This window comes from Anser anser, assembly GCF_964211835.1.
Source record: "Anser anser genome assembly, chromosome: 5".
Lineage (NCBI taxonomy): Eukaryota > Metazoa > Chordata > Aves > Anseriformes > Anatidae > Anser > Anser anser.
Genome location: NC_139725.1, coordinates 22,593,554 through 22,613,283, shown reverse-complemented (window position 1 = coordinate 22,613,283; position 19,730 = coordinate 22,593,554). Strand labels below are relative to the sequence as shown.

General features: G+C 39.1%; 1 protein-coding gene and 1 long non-coding RNA gene across 3 annotated transcripts; one reads left to right on the top strand and one right to left on the bottom strand.

Annotated features, from left to right (window-relative positions):
- Positions 1 to 79: 79 nt before the first annotated feature.
- DTD2 (D-aminoacyl-tRNA deacylase 2) lies at positions 80 to 8,898 on the bottom strand. Of its 2 annotated transcripts, XM_083837152.1 has the most exons (4): positions 5,462 to 5,478; positions 5,016 to 5,082; positions 2,419 to 2,488; positions 80 to 430 (listed from the first exon to the last, which is right to left on the bottom strand). In XM_083837152.1, coding segments are annotated over exons 1-4 (465 nt in total). In that variant the 5' UTR covers positions 5,464 to 5,478; the 3' UTR covers positions 80 to 104. The 2 variants fall into 2 exon arrangements, with proteins under 2 accessions (XP_083693278.1, XP_083693277.1); XM_083837151.1 differs by lacking the exons at positions 5,016 to 5,082; positions 5,462 to 5,478 and adding an exon at positions 8,709 to 8,898.
- A 38-nt stretch (positions 8,899 to 8,936) lies between these two features.
- Positions 8,937 to 19,563, top strand: LOC310899977. Its single transcript, XR_014584745.1, has 2 exons — positions 8,937 to 16,953; positions 17,314 to 19,563. It is a non-coding gene; the product is annotated as an uncharacterized lncRNA (long non-coding RNA).
- The last annotated feature ends 167 nt before the right edge of the window (positions 19,564 to 19,730 follow it).

Below are 19,730 nucleotides of genomic sequence, written 5' to 3'. Positions count from 1 at the left end.
TTCTTATAGTGTATCTCCCAAACCATTTAAGTACATTAATACTTAGAAATGAGAAAAGACAACAGTTACAGCCAGTGCTGTATCCAGGAGATCATTTATTTTTTTCAGAATTCAACCAAATGAGTGTAAGGTCCATTTGTATCCAGTTTTAACACCTGTCTGTTTCCATATGTGCCATACTTGACAAGAACACCGGCTTCCATGCATTTGGCATTGGCAGCCAGTTCCTTTTCACATAAAGTCACAAACTGAGAATAAAGTTCCAGCCCTTTTTCTTTTTCAATGTTTGCATGGTACTGCATCTTTCTTCCCTTCAGCTTACCACCCAGGGTAGCCTGTGGTATGATGAGCACGTTGCCTGGTAAATCAAGGACAGATACGTACTCTCCACTTTCATTTTCACTTAATTTAACATTCAACAGCGTGTTGACTGCAAATAAAAATAAAACAAAAATTAGTGGAACTAAAGTAAATTAACCTGGACCTAATATAACATCATAAAACAAGATTTAAGATTCATCAAGATACTGCAAGATAGGACAAATGATTGAGGTAAAAGAAGCTAACAGAACAGAAACATGGACAGTCGAAAAATACTATTAACCAGCTAAGATGTCAGAGTATTGTGAAGAATATGAAGGATATTTATATGAATATAATACATCTAAAGAGTTATTTGAGGGGGATGGTGGCTGTCTGTCTGAAATCATATAGTTTATTATAGTTGGAGCTCCCCAAAGGAGCCCGGGATTCAATTAGTGACCCTAAATTTGTTGTGTGGTACTCAGGCAACATTTACAGAACTCTGTACGTTGTAGGAGATAAGACCATCTTTGGTGCACTCTGGAGATGTTTCTGTCCTGACTTTCTTTTCATTCTGGTTGGAGTAGTTTGCAGCCGGATCCAACGTCTAACTGATACTGCTGAAGCCCCAGGCTCAGCACTTAGGTCTCATGTGGAGTGAGTGCCCTTCAGCCTTCCACTTGGAGATGTGCAGGTGTCAGCTTGTCTTTTGAGAGAGGAGGCAGGCAGGAAGGTCAGAGATGCAATTTAACCCACAAACTGCAATGTGTAAACTTGCAAACAGACTTGCTGCATTTACTAGCATCATATTTTCCAGTGTTTTTACAACAAATCAAATAATTCCCCCCAAATGTCCTCCAACTCTTTAAAACCTGTGAGGGTACTAGTCATCTCATTGAAGTCTAAATGACAACAAAAACTCATTTAAACAGTTTCAAAACATACTAGGAAAAAATATTCTATACGACAGACACACACCTAAGGAGGATGGTGGTAGACGAATCTCTTAATAGGAAACAGAACTTTCTTTTACTGGCCTGTTTCAGCTGCCACACAGCTGAAAATGTGATTATTCTGAAGTATCACCCACATGAAACTCCCACGACCACAAAATCAATTTTCATATCATGCTTTTTTAAATACAGTCAAAGATTTCAACTTAGTTTAGCATCACAGAAAGGCTGTGCCCTTGAACACCAAGAGCTGCTCTCAGCATTTTCAATAGCACCTGTGCTTGCACACTGCCAGGTCTTTCTGCTGGTCCCAGCATGTAGCCTGAAATAGACTACTGTTATATGACCTTTTGTGAAACTACCACTATCAGCAAGCCACAAAAAAGGGGCATTTTTATCTGGAACATGCATCATCATTGGATTCTCCAGGCAACCCAGTGCTACTGATGGAAGAAAAGAGGGTGAAGAAATGAAATAAGAGTTAAAGAAAAACAAAAAAACAATTCAAAACTACATTGAACGAAGGCAGACAAAAATCACTACCATTTGACCTTATTCACAGCATCATCTCCACTTGAATGTAAATGTTCAAGTGCATGCAGAGAAGACAGAAAGAATACAGATATTGCTGTTATCACTTGTGAACCAGAAGGCTGCACTTGAAACACTGACAGGGTATGTAGTATCTCTGAAATGAGATGGGAAGGACAGTTTAGAGTTTAGTTATCCACCCAACTCCCTCTACTGGCTATACTTTTAAATATCCTGCACATACACTGAGATCAGAATTAAAATACCTCTTAAATCAAGCCGTGAATTACTTGGAAACAGTCTTCTCTAAGTTCAGTTCTGTCCTGGACTGAAGCTGTTGCCCGGATACATGTAATATGTAAAACAGTAGGTGTTGCACTTTCTCTGTTATCATTCTGTGTGAATTGATTTTCTAACAGGTTGATCATGAGCAGGCAGACAGAGAAAGAGATACAGACAGCTGTCAAATGAAATATGACCAACCAAGCTGTTCTTTCAGCCAGCAGATTGATTTGGATTGGTGCTACTTGATGGCTTTTTGACTTCTAGCCTAAACAGTTGCTGCCTTCTCTGCCTCTATCACTTAATTCTTTTTCAAGCAGTGCAAGAATTTATAAAGGTTATATCATACCAATTTTTGGAACAAGATCTTCATCAGCACCTTTGAAGAAGCATATGTAGATAACAAGCCCTCTCCGGATCTATGAAAGATTACAGAGAAATATATCAGTGTTTCTCACTGCCTACCACGCAGGCTTATTATTTAATCTGGTATAAAAAAATTACGAAACTACACGACAACAAAGTTCCCAAAAGCAGTCTTAGTTACTTCCTATATCTTCAGACATCAAATTTACAGGGTTATGGAAGCTTATGAAATGCATGCTGATTATCTGCACAACGCTGCTACACACAATTAAGCCAATTCATTAGCTCCATGTGAAGCCAAGTTTAGTTAGAATGTAGCACATGTAGTATTACTGTACACAAGGTGACAAATGAATTAGAGTAATTAAATACAGAATAGGAAATAATTTAAGCTTTTTATCTATTAAGCATACAGATAAAATATTTTTGAGTATGAATTATAAGTATTTCCAAATATGAAATACGACAAATACCATGGGATTTGTCATTGAACTGTATTATATTTTGATGTTAAAACTAACCCAGTGCAGGATAATTCTGACAAAACACAAAGTCTGTTAATTAGATTTAAATATGATGACTGCTTTAAATATGATGACCAGCAATTACGAAGCTGTTCAGAACATTATAAAGTTATCAAAAATATAATTTATCAGTTTGGGTGAAATCTTTTTGATGAAATGGGACCTTTCCCTTGATTTGTACAGAGTAAAGGATATGCCACATCTTTAGAATTCAAAGAGACCAGTTTTAAGAGCTACCTGTTTGAGGAAGGAATTAGGTCTGTACTGAGGAGAAAGCATAAGGCTATTCCTTGGTAGCTTTTTTACTCCCTGGTTTAATTCACAAAGAATACATGTGCCAAACTGTGCTTTATTAAGATAAATGATAGGCTCTGCAGCCAACAGCAATGCTGTGTCATGACCAAGTATATGTGAATGTTTTAAGCTTTTTGGGAAAAAAAAAGAAAAGAAACAAAACAAAAAAACAGGAGGCATACAATATCCACATGCACTCAATATCCAAAATAACCCCACCCAACCCTCTCACCACTGCTTTGTCAAGAATAAGTATCCTTACATTCCTATTAGAAGGAAAATAAACATCAGCTTATAGTAACTAAGAAATACTACCTAAGAGATACTAACTAGACGGGGCAGGAAGAATTCATTACTGTCAATGTTATCAAAGTAAAATGATAAGAAATATGAATAGTTTCTTAAAAATAAAAAAAGAAGAAGAAAAATCTCAACACTTTCTCTTCCTTTCTCTTTTTATTTACTCTCTCTCTTTTCTTTGAAAGATAAAGGTTTTTGGTAACAAAAATTATACACATGAGGTTTATCCTTTTGTTATTGTGGAGATTGAACAAAATGCTCAAGGCAATGACTGATGAGAGCTATGCCTTCTTAACTATTTTTCTAGTTACTAACTTCTCGAAAAAGAGAATATTCTTTGTAGCTGAAATGTCACACACAGAGATTCTCTCGAAAGCTATAAAAGGCTCCTTTCAAAACTAATTTCGACTGCTGCAGAATATTATACAGCTTTCCATTCCCAAATGATTGCCATATTTCATAAACACTGTAAGAAATTTGATGGCCTGAACCTCAAATGGCATTTCAAACTCTCTCTTCAAATTAAGGAGAGAAATACAGGCTGCCAAAGGTTAGATAGTCTTATATATTTAGCTAAATGTTAGTTCCAGAAACAGACTACCATCAAGATATTAATAAAGAATAATAATGCACACATACCTACTAATAAAAAAATCTTTATGAAGTAGGTAAAATACATTTACGTTGTATATATCCTACCACTGAATTAGAAATAAGCAACTATGCTATACTGCACACCTCACAGATTATTCTGAGACTTGTGATAGTCTCTGTGCAATTTCACATATGGAAGTAACAATATTCTGCAAGAAGCTCATTTAAAAAGACAAAAAGGTAAATAAAGTGACATTTAGAAGTCCTACAGCCAGATAGCTAGAAACACTAATTATTTTTCAGCCTCTCTCATGATTAGCCGCCTAATTTTGAATATACTTTTTATCACAAAATGAGACATACTGGTTTCAGTGTCTCACAGCAATTAGACAGGAGATTCTATTTTTATTGCATGTTTATGACTTCTAGAACACTTTGCAGCCATGTTACGGTTGAAATTTATGGTTTAAACTGTGATTGAACACTATTTACAACATGTTCAACCACATTTCAACCTCCTGTTATATTTTAAATTCTTTAATTTTCTTAACTGAGTAGATGTAAAACTGCATGCAATTTCAAGAGCTAACCTAACGTTAATGCACGTCAGTCCTCAGATCTTGCACCAATGTTTCAGATGTCCTAAGACATCTAAGACATGTTGCCAGTTAAGAAACAGGAACAGGTAAACCTTTTGAACCAAAGCAAAACCATTGCCAATGCTGAAGGTCCTCTGTTACCTAATGAAGTCTAGCTGACAGCTCTTCAGAGCTATATTTAACTCCGTTAAAGTCAAGCAAAACAACACAAATTAGAAGGTTACAAATTCAACATGCTGATAAGCAAACAACCACTGCAAAGAACTTACATAGTGACATGCAGGCAGTTGGGCAGGGAAATTGTGCTGTGTGGATTTGCTGTTATCAGTAAAATGCCTACATAAATAAACCAGCAAAGCAAGTTACTCTGCAACACAGGCATTTACGATACAACTGTCCCAAGTAATCATCTGACCAGGCAACCTGCATCAGGAAGGGCTGAAGTACCCAGCCCCTACGGCCGTCCATCCAGCCTCAGCAACCTCAGCTGCCTCCGAATGTCCTTTTTAGCTTTTTGGCAGGATCAACAAATAACTAAGACCTCCCCCCACCCTCCTAACATTCACCTGTTTTTTGCAGGAATTCATTAGCAAAACATAAATATATTCTGCAAAATGTCATCTCAACATGCTTGTCAGTGAAATGTAATGCAATTGATAATGAAAACAGAGGTGCTTTGCAATCCACAGAAAGCCAGTTTGCAAAACTAACTTACATGAATTATTCTTTGACATTTCTGCTTCCAGTTCAGAGTCACTACCTGTTGAGAAGCTTTATTCATATTTCATCCATTCTGCTGCATCAAAGAGAGACTGCATAATCTACCACGGGCTGGAGAACAACCTGCACCTGGTATTTTGCACCGTTTGGTATCTTAACCGGAAGACAAATCAGGGAAATAAGATAGGGGCAGGATGGGTTTCATTGCAGTAAGTGTAGGTACTTACACGTTTTAGCTGAATAGTCATTTTACATTTTTTTTTTTCTCCCACAGTTGTGAAATACTCCAAATCTCATCTCATTCTTCTCCTATGTTTAGAAGGGGAGTTCCTTTTCTTTCCTCCAAAGTATTTTGCTATATACATAAACGTTTAACGGATCCTATCTCACCAACATTTCTCCATAAACAAGGCATCCCATCTCTGGTAATCCTCAGCAGGTCAGAAAAATACAATCATGAGAATATAATGGAAGAGCAATACAGATACAATGTACGCACCTAGCCTTCTTCCAGATAAAGAACGTTCAGCCTAAAGTTCCTAAAGTACCTGCAGGGGTCTTTTAAAGCCCAGAAGCTATTCAAAGCCACCTACCTATTGTGCTATTTATAGTACACGAGAAGTTTCTCAAGGTCGGGACCTACTTTTAAGTTGTTACAGGTCACTAGGCATGCACTGGTTTACACTAATAATAGTTTACAAGGTCTGTATTTCTTTATTTTTGGACTCGTGCACGTATATGGACAGTTGCATTATCCTACGAGAAAGTATGAGAAGCAACAATTCCTTTTAATGACCTCTAAAGCCGTCATACTGAAGACACCATGAAGTTTCCATAGCTTGTTACAACAGATTTCCCTTAAAAAAAAAAAAAAAAAAGAGAGATTCATAAGTACCAATGACAAATATTATTAATTTTCATGTCTAAAAAATATCTGCTGCTCATGCTGGCCAAATCTCATGCAGATTCCTTCAGTGCGGTTACTTTTTTCAGCTCTATTACTTTCCCAATGATTTTGGTTAAGACATTTAAAATTTCAAGTAAGAGATATAAACAGCGTAAATCTGTTTAAATTATGTCGTTAAATTACTGCCTCGTAACAGATTTATTCATAATATATGAAAACCAAAACATATGCCTCTTTTTGGACAGTTGGAAAGACAGCAAGCACAATGACATTTCTGCTTTTACCTACAATTATTTCCAAGATTAGAAAGCTAGAAACAGGGTATTTCTAAAGTTAATTTACGCTGTGCCTAGCAACCTTCACTATATTCCTTATACCGAGAGGTTAATAAGGCCTTCAACCAAACATGACATCTGTGAGATGACACATATTTTCTTTAAGCAAAAGTTCTGGCTTTCCAGACCAGACTGTACAAAGTAGGTCTTAAAGATCCATCAGCCTCTTTTGAACAAGGAGAGAAACATTTCAAGAACTATGTGAAAGTCATACAGTGGAAAGACCGAGGGACAGAAATTTTGTATTTCGACTCACTTCAGGTTTGTTGAATAAACTCATAAGCCTTTTAAACATACCACAATCTTTACCTTAAAAAAGTTATATGAATTAGTACATTTAGCCTCTTAAGACAAAAGACCAAACTAAAAAAACATAAAGGCTAAATGGTTGAGACCTATACGAATAATTTATTCTAGTGTAGCTAATGCATAAACAGCGACAACAATGGCAGGACGCACCCCAAATGGCAGCCTTCATGCTTTGGTAAATAGCCCTGGCCACTACATACGCTGCCTAGCCCTAGGAGTCTAGAGGCCTACCTACCTTCCCCAAAATATGACTATGGGAATAAAAGGGGAAAATTACAATGTTTCCCTTGAGCTTCATTTTTGGTTACTGGTCTGACAAAAATAAAAATCAGAACTACTGCTACCGCAGTCACATGGCCTTTCTTCTTTGAGTGCACAGTATCACACAATTAATGAGGTACAAACTCAGAGGCAGTTTGAAATCTTTTGTTGCAAAAGCTATTTTGCTACCAAAATTATACTGATTTACTATCATTATTTCATAAAACCACTTATATTATGAATTTAAAAAACACTTTTTGCCTGAAATAAACAAAAATACAGACATGTCTCTGAAAAGAGGTTCACAGCCCCAAAAATCTTCCATTATCCTATTGTTAAAATTAAGCCTTTTTTTTTTTTTTCCTGATTTTTCTTTGCCTGGGTGGTGGAGGGAGAAGAAAGAGAGAGGTTTGAGGAATGACCACTGCTGCAGAGAAGACAGTGGCACTGAAGATCCACCAGGCACCTTGCTTGCTTTGACAGATGGATGGGGTATTTTCACATTCCACGTTTTCCTGTTAGTTTTTTTCCTGGCAAGGTATTGAGGGTCTGCAGGGGTGGCCTCTGCAGGAGGAGGTCACAGGCCAGACAGTCAGCTCCACGGCAGACCCACTGCAGGGCACACCTGAGCCCACCTCTGTGAGACTGTATTTAAGACAGGGCAGAAAATGGCAGCGAGGGAACACAAACATCACAGGAGTAGGAGGTGCTCCATGGCGGAGCAGCCATGCTCCTGAAGGGATCCCCATGCTGACGCGTAGGAAAAGAGCAAGAAGGAGTAGTAGGAGAAACCGACCCCGAGCTGCCACATCCCTTGTCCCGTCGTGAAGGCACGGTGCGTAACCTGTGCTGACAACACGTGGGTAGGAGAGGACCCAGGAGTGGAGACTGGGTGAGGTGTCTGAAATGAAATTTAGCCTGCAAAAAGAGAAGGGATGTCCTCCCGTGTGTCTAGATGTTCTTTTTTTTTTTTTTCTCTCCTCCCAATACCAAACTGCTATGCGTTTGATAATTATCATATCACCAAGCTAAGTCCGTTTTGCCTATGACAGCAACTGGCAAGCGATTTCCCCGCCTATTCTGACCCACTAGTTTTCTCGCTCCCTTCCTCCCTCCTTGGGCCAGGGAGCTGCTATAGGGGTGCCACGGGGCCACCCCTCGCCCAGGGCTCGCTTACACCCCAGAAACTCTCTGAGGGATGAATTTACGCAGAAACAGCCCACAGGTTTTGAAGAGAGAGACAAAAAGCCAGCCTCGTGAGGCGGCAGAGCAGTTACCACGAGGACTCCACATCTGATTGACCGCGGCTGGCGAGGAGAAGCGGCACCAAGAGCTGCTCTCCGCCTGGAGCGCCCTCTCTACGGCCGGCCCCATCCTCCTGTCCTGCCCGCCACCGGGGGAAGAAGGGCCGAGCCCTGCGAGCCCATTACCTCCACCCACTCGGCCTCGGCGCCGTTCTCGGGCGGCCGCACCTGCAGCCGAGCGGACAGGCACTGCTGCAGCATGGCTCGGGCCAGCACCGGCCGCGCCGCCGCCATGTCGGGCCCAGCGTCCCCCGGCGAGAGGCGGCCGGCGGCGGGGCGCCGCATGAGGGAGGCGGCGGCGGGGCGCGGCCCGGGGGCCGGGCGAGGAGCCGGGGCCGGGCCGCGGCGGGCCCCGGCAGCGGCGGCTCCGTTCCTTTTACGAGTGAGCGACGCCGGGGCCCTGCCGCGGGGTGACCGCCCCTGTCGCGGGGCGCTCGGGTCGCGGCTCCTCGGGTGGTTGGCGTAAAAGCGAGGAAGCAGGGTGGGCCTTGCTACGAATCGAAGAGAGTCAGTGAGCGCTCTGCCCTTTACAAAAGGGAAAACGGGGCTTGTGGTTTGTCAGCTCTCCCTAAAGAGGGGACAGGTAGCGAGGACGCGAGGGTACAGCTTCAGAACCAAGTACTGCAGCTCGTGCTTAACAGTGCTGTACAGCTAGCAGGCAGCTGCTTGTTGTTGTTTTGTTTTGTTTGAGTGGATGAGAAATAAAAAAATCTGCTTATCTTGTGGGGGAACGCGGCGCGCTTGGGGTAAGACTAGCATGCTGTGTAGTTTCCGCATGAGAACGAAAGACCGTGGCTTACTGGCCTAAATACTGCTTGTCACTCCTTTAAAAACAAGTAGTGTTTATTGGAGTTGATGGAGGTCCCACGCTGGAGCCCTACTTTTCAGCAATGCTGTTTCAGAGCAGAGGGAACAGAAGAAAACACAGTTATACAAAAGGGGGCTGTGTAGGTAGGGTCCAGAATTAGGACCCAAAGAAAAATGCACAGCTCTGAAATGAGCATCCATAACAAATTAGAAAAGTTAGAGTATTGCAACTGTTTTTTCTATTATCCTTCAGGCTTCTGGCTACATGTCGTGACGTTCACCGAACAGCTGCTAAATCAGAAGTTCTGCTTTCCTCCCATCCGTGAATTCTGACAGACAGGTTTCGAATAACCCTGGCTCAAGCAAAGTCAGGACAGAGTGATGCAGGATGCAGTTCCTCTGAATTCCTTTAAGACTGAAGATTTTATTTTCAAATTTTTTTTTTTAAGGTAAAACATAGCAACATCGGTAAGAAACTGAATTTTATACCTGGCCTCAATCATCAAGTAAGATTACTGCAGTTAACTGTTGCACAGCAAGGGGCAATATGCACTCATTAAATAGCCATTGTTACGCATAGGGGCATATTCAACTAATGTTATTTTAAAATAACATTCTCTTTTGCATTAGGGTTCTATGAGGTTGCTTGTTCTAAAGCAAACCTTTATGAAAGAAGAGGAATTCTCACTAGGTGGTTAGTGGATAAACTAGCTCATTTTTGCTAGCTGTAGGGTATTGTTAAGTATGAGCTATTTTTATTTAAACTCAGCTAATTTTATTTAAAATGCCTTCTGCTCATTTACTCTAAAGCTGTTTCCCCAGACTCATTAAGAAGAACTTAATGAGGTAGAAAACCATTTAAAATGATTTTTTTCATATATATTTGTGATATAAATTGATTGCTAAGGAAAATAGATATTATTACAGTCTATGAGCAAATTATATAAGAAGAATATAAAGGGATATTAAGATACAAGGATATTAATTGTTCTTTGTTGTGATACCATTATTTATGCCAGGCTTTGATGCAGAACATTTATTCATATGTATGTTTTAAAAAATATGCTTGTGAACCAGTGCATAGAAATAATAGTATGCTATCATGGTTTGTGTAATTCTTGATCTGATTATGTCAGATTTTCCTTGGAAAAACAAATTGATTTTGTTGTAACACATCTTGCATTTCTTGAATCTTGTTGGGCCACAGTTAGGTGGAAGATCTCGTTTGTAAGCCAAAGAGTGGGGTAAATATATATTGGTTAAATTTTGAAGTTTGGATTAAATTTGGATTATTATTTTTTTTACAGAAACAAACATCTGGACATCTAGAGAGTGTATCAGTTATTATGTCAAAGACATTTTCATGCATTTTTTGGATTTGATAGCAGTCCCAAAGTATTTATTGTATATTCTCTACTTTTCCTACCTGCAGCAGAGAAGTATGTATTTTGAGACTGGCTGTATCCAGAAGACATTTCTTATTACTTTCACATCAGTTCTGTTCAAGAGGGGCAGATGGCAGTATGAACCATTTATCACAAACTTCAGTGGACATGCATTTTTCCTTATCCTTAGTGTTAATGGTCATACATATTTCATGTGCATTTAATGGAATGTCTTATTTTGTGAAGAGAGGGGGCGGTGCTGGGAGCTCTGCCTCTGCTGGTACTCAGGTTTCTCCTGTTTATCAGAGGATGAAATGCTAGAGGTCTTTCAGGACCAAAATGATCTCAAATTGTCCTATATTCTTCCCTAGGGATGATTTTTTTTGTTAGTAATAACTTCGGTGTTACATGCCGCTCGGCAGGGGCAGTAGCTGACTGGAACTTTGAAGAGACAAGATGCGTCTTAGAAGTTGTTCCTCTCTCTATGGTGTTTGAAACCCTAATCAAAGGTTTTTCAAGCAGCCATCACATCAACAGAGTACCCCTAGGTAGTGTCATCTGTCTTGAAGAGAAACTATATAAAGCTGCAGCCTGGTACTTGGATAGCAAAGATACAAAATAGGTTATATCTTGGTAGAATTGCCTCTTGTGGGACAGACATAGCTGAAAGGGCACAGAGTGTCAAGGGAAGAATTATATTTAAATGTTCCATTTTATCCATTGTCCATTGTGTGGAACTCTCTCTTCGCACATGTACAGAGAGAAGAAAAAAAAAAAAAGAGAAGTAGCAGGGCATGCATAGGGAAAGAAAGAGTACTTACTTAAATTACTTAGAAACATTTAGTAAGGAATCACAGGTGGATGCTTCTACTGCTGTGAATGTTGAGACAGAACTGATGGATTCTGCTGTGACAGCTAGTAAAGGTTGCTGTTAGAAGACTTTCATCATCACAGATGACCAGGAAAGTGAAATTTGCAGCAATGAAATGGCAAATCTTCATCACATGAGATAGAGAATATAATAAAAAGTAACTTGTAAAGTGAGATTAATGTTTAAAGCATATTTGCTTGCTTACCATGATTACCTAAAGGAAGTAGGAACGTTATTAATCATGGTTTCTTTCTCTACATGTGCCATGCGTATTCATTTGCCTGTGATATTTAACTATTGTACTTTCACCTGTTTGGGTGTCTACTGCACCAAACATTTGTCTCTGCATGACTGACAGACATTAATTTTAAAGGGACTTCTGTTGATTCCATTGAAGCAGGATACAGAGCAGTGGGAGTAGCCTACTTACGTATGTACCATGCGGTCTAATTTTAACACCTTCTACTGGTTAGAAGCAGTACAGTATTTTATTTTTTTTTTTCACAGAACTGAGCTGATCTGATAAGATACCTGTCCTGAACTTGTGTTGTACAGAGCCAACCCTGGGTTTTAACATAGCCCTCTCAATTCTGGAATTCAGAGGGATATTGTATGGAGCTACCCAACTGTCTCTGGAAGGAGTCGCACAAAGGTGAGCAGTTTTCTGCTCTGGTTTAGGAATGGTAGAGACTGATCCCTGTGGGCATATTCATGTGTCTTTGCACTTGCTCCCCCAGTCCCTGAACTTGGTATCTGGGGTTCTGCTTAGCATGAGTGCATGGAAACAACTTGGATGTAGGACAGTAATTGAACCAATGAGCCCTTCCACAGTGGCAGAGACACCTCCAGCAGCGCTGAGGGAATAAGCACCCACCCAGCCATGAAAGGCTAGCTCTGCAATCACAGGGCCTAGACCAACTGGGAGGAGTACAAGTGCTGAAAAAGAGGCTGCAACTGTGCAGGCCATTAGTTATCGCTGAACAAGCTCAGTATTTCCACTTAGGCCATCTGTTATCTGTATAACTCGGCTTCAGTTTCTTGTGCCCCATATGGAAATTCTGGCCACGTAGGTCCTGCAATTTTTATGTCCTGCATTCAGGGCTGGTTCAGTGCAGACCCCAGGTGACTCCAAGTGTTTGTGCTGTGCTCCACAGCCCCTTTATTATTGGTCCACATTATGCTGGATACCATCCTCTGGCTGTGCCATATGAAGGACTTAAAATCTGTTCCCCTGCAAGGTGCTTCTATGTTACCTCTCTTCACCTCATAAATGCTTTTGCAATAGCAATTATTACTAGAGAGGTGCATTTTAATACCGTAATACCAAAAATAATGCCATTTCTCTCATTTTCAGTGAGAGTTTGGTGGTAGTTTGAGGATATTCCTATAGAAAAAATACATGAACATCTTTTACGAGCTGGAACTTGAATTTTGCATGTTTTCAACAGATGCCATGTATAAAATTACCAGAGTATTGGCATAAAACCTTATGTTATTATTAAAAAAAAATAGATGAATTGAGACATGGCTCTTTTTACTCCTTTGACAAACACTGTGAAAGGTCATTTATTATTCTCTATGTACCTGAAGGACTCCTTGCCTCCAGTTACTGTTGAGTGTGCTGGCATAATCAGGCTGTATGTCTTTTTTTTTTTTTTTTTGGCATTTATATGTATGGCTTTCAAATAAAACTCTTACCACAGCTTCAGGCCAAAAGCTTTTTCTCCTTGAGCCACAGCTCCTATCATTTTTTCTCCTCAGGCATACTGATCCTTAGCTAGTCAGGAAAGCATGCACACAAATGATAGGTCATTAGGAAATTCTCTGAATAACAAACCTCTGAAGTCATCCCAAGTGCTATTTGCCATGCATCATGATAAAAACTGGGAAAGTCTGAGGAGGCACTAATTATATGCTTGGTCTGTCATTTATCAGTTGCTGAAGCTGTTGTTTCCAGAACACAACAACCTCTTTTTCAGCATCATTCAACAAGATTGCCAAAGCTCAGTAAACCAAGCAAGGCTGACAAATTTCAGCATTTAATTCTCTTCAGTGGAAAATCATTGCATTACAAAACAAACAGGTATCTGTTTTTGCCATAACATGGCGTCACACGAAGATACAGTAATGTTGGTCTACAGGCTTGTCTTAAAATTGTATTTTGGAAACTCATTCCATTAAAAGAGAACAAAAGGCAGATGTAGTAACTGTACAACTTTCATCTACAATCAGCCTTTCATTTTTAATGATTTGTCTCAGTTAATGCAATACTGTATATAATCCTTTCATGATTTTAACCAACATAAGTAGCAGGTGATCTTTTTTCCCCTCTGGTCTTGTGGAAAAAAAAAAGAGATAAATAATAGAAGACTGTAAATTCTAATGAATATTCATTGAGTCAAATAAGATAATAGACCATGTGTCAAGAAATAATGTGGCTTCCTGCTATGAATTCCAGTGTGGCTTAACATATTTCAAAGACCTTCCAGTGTCAAGAATTGTTTTTTAATATTTAATTTTCACACTTCCTTAAAGCATAGATTTTTCAATGCATGTTTCTGAACTCATTGGGGGTGAGATGATTTCTTTACTATTTGATACCTCAGAAACACTGCAATGATGAAAAGGACATTTTTCATATAATCTTTGATTTTTTTAAGCAGCCAAAGGGTCACACTTTCTTTCTTCTACAATAGATGCTAAATAGCTGCTACAGAGTGGAAGGAAAACACTTTATCTTCAATATTTGATGTTTTAACAGGATGGAAAAAAATGGTATTTGGTATAATTTTTTTCTAAAACAGCTTTTAATTTCACAGATAATTTTTGGAACTGCTGGAGGCTTATATGTATATGAGTAACAGGGTAAAACAATTACTCTGTAACTTGGGATATTTTAATATCAATTAAAGATATTTAATCTTTCCCTGGATACTCTGTTGTCCATAGGGCAAAAAATAATCGTTTCTTCATAGTGACAATCTGAGTGAGATTCATGTCCAGATTAAAGCAACTTCATTTTGGTGCCCACAAATAAATTGTAGTGCAAATATGAGGTGTTTTAGCTCCCGTCACAGAAAATGCATCTAATTCACTCTGAGGCTTAGAGAAGGACTCAGCGCACCTTCAGGTAAATCTCTAGGCTACATCAGGAAGTTCATCAATAGCAGGAAATATTCTTGGACACTGTAACTCATCTTTGCTTTTAATGGTTCCTGTCACGCTTTTGGCCAGGGTTAACTCACTGCTATAAAATTTCTGGTCCCAATTTAGCAACTAAGGTTGGCCAGAGCCCATCTTCAAGAGGTTGGTTGCATGATGCCACGCTGCTTTGGACAGTGAGATAATTTTTATAAGATGAACATGGGGTTTCTGTGCTGACTGGCATCAGTGGCAGAGAACAATCCCAGGCACATTTAATTTAGCACTGTAGATGTAGCTACGGTCATCAGTCAGCTGAAGAGTTCTCTAAATACCATCAGCTACAGAAATAGATGCCTATGCTTAGACAACTATTTCAAATGTCTTCATACCTACCTGTCTTTACAAGTCTTAAACTGAATCTCTCCGTCAGTTATTTCAGTAGTTTGGTGAGACTGGCAGTACTGGCTTATGTCTGGGAGCTCAGAGCTGAAAGCATGTTTACCGCTATGTGGGGATGTGAAAGGGTGCAGAAGTAAAGGGTACAAGTTGCTGAGCCAGGACTGTATCAGCTTTTAGACTGTTGTGTCACTCTGGATCGCTGGGCAATACCACCCCATGCGGTTTGCCTGTTCTATGCAGCACTGCTGGGACCAGGGAGGCAATTTTGAGGTGCTGATATTTGACATGTTGAGAGGTAGTAGTAACTGAGGGTCAGAATGGGGCGTGAGGGATATTTGAGACTACTTTTTTCCATGAAATCAGAGCATCTTTGATACAGTTGTTTGGTACTTCTGACGTGTTTTGTCTGTTATGCTTTATCAGTCCTGTCTGTCCAAAATAAGCATGGAGCATGAATGAGGAGAGCCCTTTGGGGAAGGGATTGTGTTTCCCAAGCCATTTGAAATGCACAGGTACCTGATTCTGACTGGGCTTTGGATACTGTCACAGCACCAGCATGAAGTAACAGGAAAAATACCAAGGAGAGAGAAAGTGACTTATAAAAAAAGTAATAAAAATCCATATTACATTCTGTTTACCTTGTAAGGCCTTATTTAACTTTTGTCATAAAAAACATTCTGTGCTTTCTGGCAATAATAGCAAAGTTTGAGTTACACAGAGCAGACTGTCAAAAACTGTATTGCTCCCATTCAAGTACAAGCATCTGAAGAGTGAAATACAATTGCTTGTCAGTACATGGCAACATTACAGGAGCTGAAAAGTAAATGAAAAAAAATCTGGCCGAGGCCATAGATAAGGTTTAGGCTGACAGAACTTACTACTTTCACTTGGAGTTTGGAGTTTCTCAGCAGCAGCGCTGTAGGACATGGCTTTGCCTCATCTCCCTGATGCATTTTGTCTGTCGCTGCGTGTGTGGGGATGAGGCTGATCTCTTCCCTTAGGGGGAGCAGAGCAAAAAGCCTTGAGTAGCAGCCCTGAAGGTCTGAGAAATACAGCAAGTTTTGTGGGGAACTGAAAAGTTACTGAATGGGCCAGAAGTTCAAGCACTGTAGTAATTGTATATGGACAGTTGGAACTGTCCTGATGATGAAAATATCTCAAGCCATTTTGCTCTGAGTTGGTCTTGGAGGGTGGTAGCAAATGCAGAGCTGCCTGATCCCTACTGGTATAGGCATGTGTTCATTGGGGTATGACTTGAAACTAGTTTGGCTGCTTCCCTCACCACTATTAAGAGGATGGTCCAGACATCATTGCTCTGAGTGGCTAAAAATAACATTCAATTTCAAGAATAGATGGATTAATATCCATTTCTTTTTCTGTCATTCTCTCTAGAATATAGTGCTGAGTCCTCTTACATAAACATGTTTATACCTATACGTGTGTATGTGTATTATTAGCCATTACAGAACCTTTCAAAGTTTGCTGTACTAAAGAAAAAAATCGTTTTTAATGCTTATATGATAGGCTTTTTATAATAGGATTTTAATTCCCCTGATTATCACAGCAGCCTGTCTCTTTGCTAGTCTACTCCTGGTCTAAATTCATCTTGAATATGGGAGATCAGAAGTAGATATACAGGATTTCAGATGGGATTTCACCATGCCCAGTTCAACTGAATCAACAGCATCCTGTCTCTAGGAGAAATAGTATTTCTGCAATATTCTTCGATACAAGAGCAAAGAGGAAAGATGTTCTGTTCTGAAAGGTCAGATTGCATAACATAATTCAAAAGATAGTATTAGAGGATATTGCTTGATACATTTTGAAAGCAACTCAGATAAATGAAGTCTGAGTACTGTAATGGACAGAATGTTAAATGTGTGAAAGGGACGGTGATAGCATCTGTAATAATAGACATTTCAGTGGTCTGCATGCTCTAGCATTGGATCCGTATATAGGTATTATGGGACATTAAAAAAGTAAAATGTTTAATATCTAGTAAAACTTCTGATAATTAGCACTAGAAAACTATCATGCAGAATAAATGTGAATATGTACCTAATTAAAGTGCCTAAGTACGGAAAATACAATTATACAACTGACCTTGCTATCCTTTAAATGCCAGTTATCCATGACTATGGGTATGACCGTGACTCAGTAGGTGACAGAGCAAGACAGAGATCAGACAGAACAGCTGAAGCCAATGAAACCTCCTTTCTGTAATGGCTTGTCCTATGTAAGTCCTAAGTGTCAGCTAATATGCCAAGCACTGAATTCAATAATCACTTCGTGTCAAAACAATTTTGTATTTTCTATCAATAGTACCTCTATTTCCTGTAATACTGTTATATTTCCTCATTGCAAAGCTTGATTAAATTGGTATTTTAAAGGGTACAGTGCAGTCCTTTAGTGGCAGTAATTAGAAGAATATAAATTAAATTTATTTCTGTGAGAGTTGATTTTTAGACCTTACTTTCAAGATCCATAGGCCAGGAGCTTTCATGATTGATTCACTAGAAAATTGTTTATGTCTGAGTCCATTACAACGAGAGACCTACTTAACTTTGTTGTAGGAAACTGGACCGAGTCCCTCTTCTTCTTATGCTCTGGGAGCTGGGATGGAAAAGAAATCAAAAATATATTTTGTGAACCAAGAGGAACTTGCTTCTTGTATACGTTAAACTTCAAAGGTGCTTTGGTTTAGGCTGTATTTTCCTTGGTCTAAGCTTGCTATAAAGGAGAAAACAGGCAAGTTATAAACATGCCTATCTTAACTGTCTATGCAAGGAATGTCAGCTCTGTTCTGCCTAAAGAAACCTGTTGTTTGGCATTAGAAGATGTTAGCGTAATTAAAAATCTGAGGAACTATCTTTTTTTTTTTTTTTTAAAATTTTGGGTAAGTAATAGTAACACTTGAGCACAGAAGATTAGAGATCAGGAACTTTAGATTATATTCATGGACCTGCCTCTGGCTGAATGCAAAACCGTGAAGAAGAATTGCTTTCCTTCATGGTTGTGGATTAACGAGAGAAACAAGCATTCCAAGGATCAGCTGCTCTGCCTTCACAGTTGTGGAGTGCCTCATATTTTTACATGTAGTGCTTCAAAACAATGTAAAAAGCATTCTTGGAGCACATTTATTTTCAGCTGAGATTGGCCCCTGCACACTGAAACAATCTGGAACAGGTTGCTACTGGCATAATTGTCTAAGTGGTCTATATACACCCAAAGTACTGTTGGTACCCTTTTGAAACGTCTTGCGCTGCTAATGTACTGGGAATGATGAGATAAGTATTTAATGGCCACAGACCAAAACTGAATTGGTTTGGAACATGAGCCAGACTTTAAAAATAATTAGTAAATACAAAACCCACTAAAAGTTGATGTAATTTCTCAATTAGCCTCATTGTTCAAATTGGATTAATTTGCTGTACAAAACTAATTTAAGCTCTGGGTTCTGATGTTAACAGAAATACTTCCTGTAAAACACAAGTTTATTATTGAGAAAATGAATGAAGGGCAGAATTAAAATGATTTCAGAAACTGAAATTGTGCCTGAATGCCATTAAGACTCAGTGAGAGCAGCGGTGTCAGGTGGTTTACTGAAACTTGAGGGTAGTGAACATTTTAATTCTATTTGTGTATGATGTCCAGTACAAAAGGATGCCTTCTGCCACTTCAGTTGCAATTTATCAGCACTACTGAAAAAAGGAAGGAAAGGAAGGAAGGCAAAGGAGGATAGAGAAGAAAGAAAGGGTGGAAAGAAGAAGGGAAGGGAAGCAAAGGGAAGAGGAGGGAAGGGGGAAAGTGTCAGCTTTCCTTCAATGTTTGTAAAACATGGCAAAGAATAGGAAAACTTTTTGAAGAAAAAGTCATCAAAGCCTTTGTTTTCCTCTCTATGTATGGAAATACCATTAATTGGAGATAGTTACATTCATGCAAGGAGTATATACACCTAGGAAAAATTATGTGCTTTTGTTACTGAAGGGTGTATTCAACAAATCTCATAATTTTCTGCACTACTTGCTCAAGGCTGGAAAAATTGCTGTAATATCAGTTGCATTTTCCCTGTGATGTGGCTGTTACTATAGTGCACAATATTAACCTGAAGAACTTGATGACTGACTTCAGAAAAATGTAGCTATAATTTAAATAAGGTTTTTATCTCCTCTTGACTGTGAAGGACTGCACTGATTACAATGTACAAAAGTAATACACAAACTAAATTGGGCTCAATTCTGCCAGACCTTCTTCCTCATTTTGCAAACCAGGACTGAAGCAGAGAACTTAAGTTTGGCAAAGCATTCACATACAATCAAACTAGTTTTGTGGTCTTATATTTACTAGAAATATTAATGGACATAATAAAGAAAAATTATTAAATTCTTACTGTTTCTTCTATGATTTTATTGTGCTTGCCAGTATGTTGCAGTTTCAAGTATTACTATTTATTGTGAACAAAACATTGCTTCTTAAATAAGGAACTATTCCATATATTATCACAGGTAAACCTCACTTTGTTTACACAAATATTTGAAATCA

Excerpts from the sequence above, each read along its gene's own strand:
- DTD2 (XM_083837151.1), bottom strand. The coding sequence starts at position 8,867 with ATGCGGCGCCCCGCCGCCGGCCGCCTCTCGCCGGGGGACGCTGGGCCC. Across the intron at positions 2,489-8,708 it reads CCGAGGCCGAGTGGGTGGAG|ATCCGGAGAGGGCTTGTTAT; the intron begins GTAATGGGCTCG and ends AATCTTTCATAG. Across the intron at positions 431-2,418 it reads AGATCTTGTTCCAAAAATTG|TCAACACGCTGTTGAATGTT; the intron begins GTATGATATAAC and ends TTTTATTTGCAG.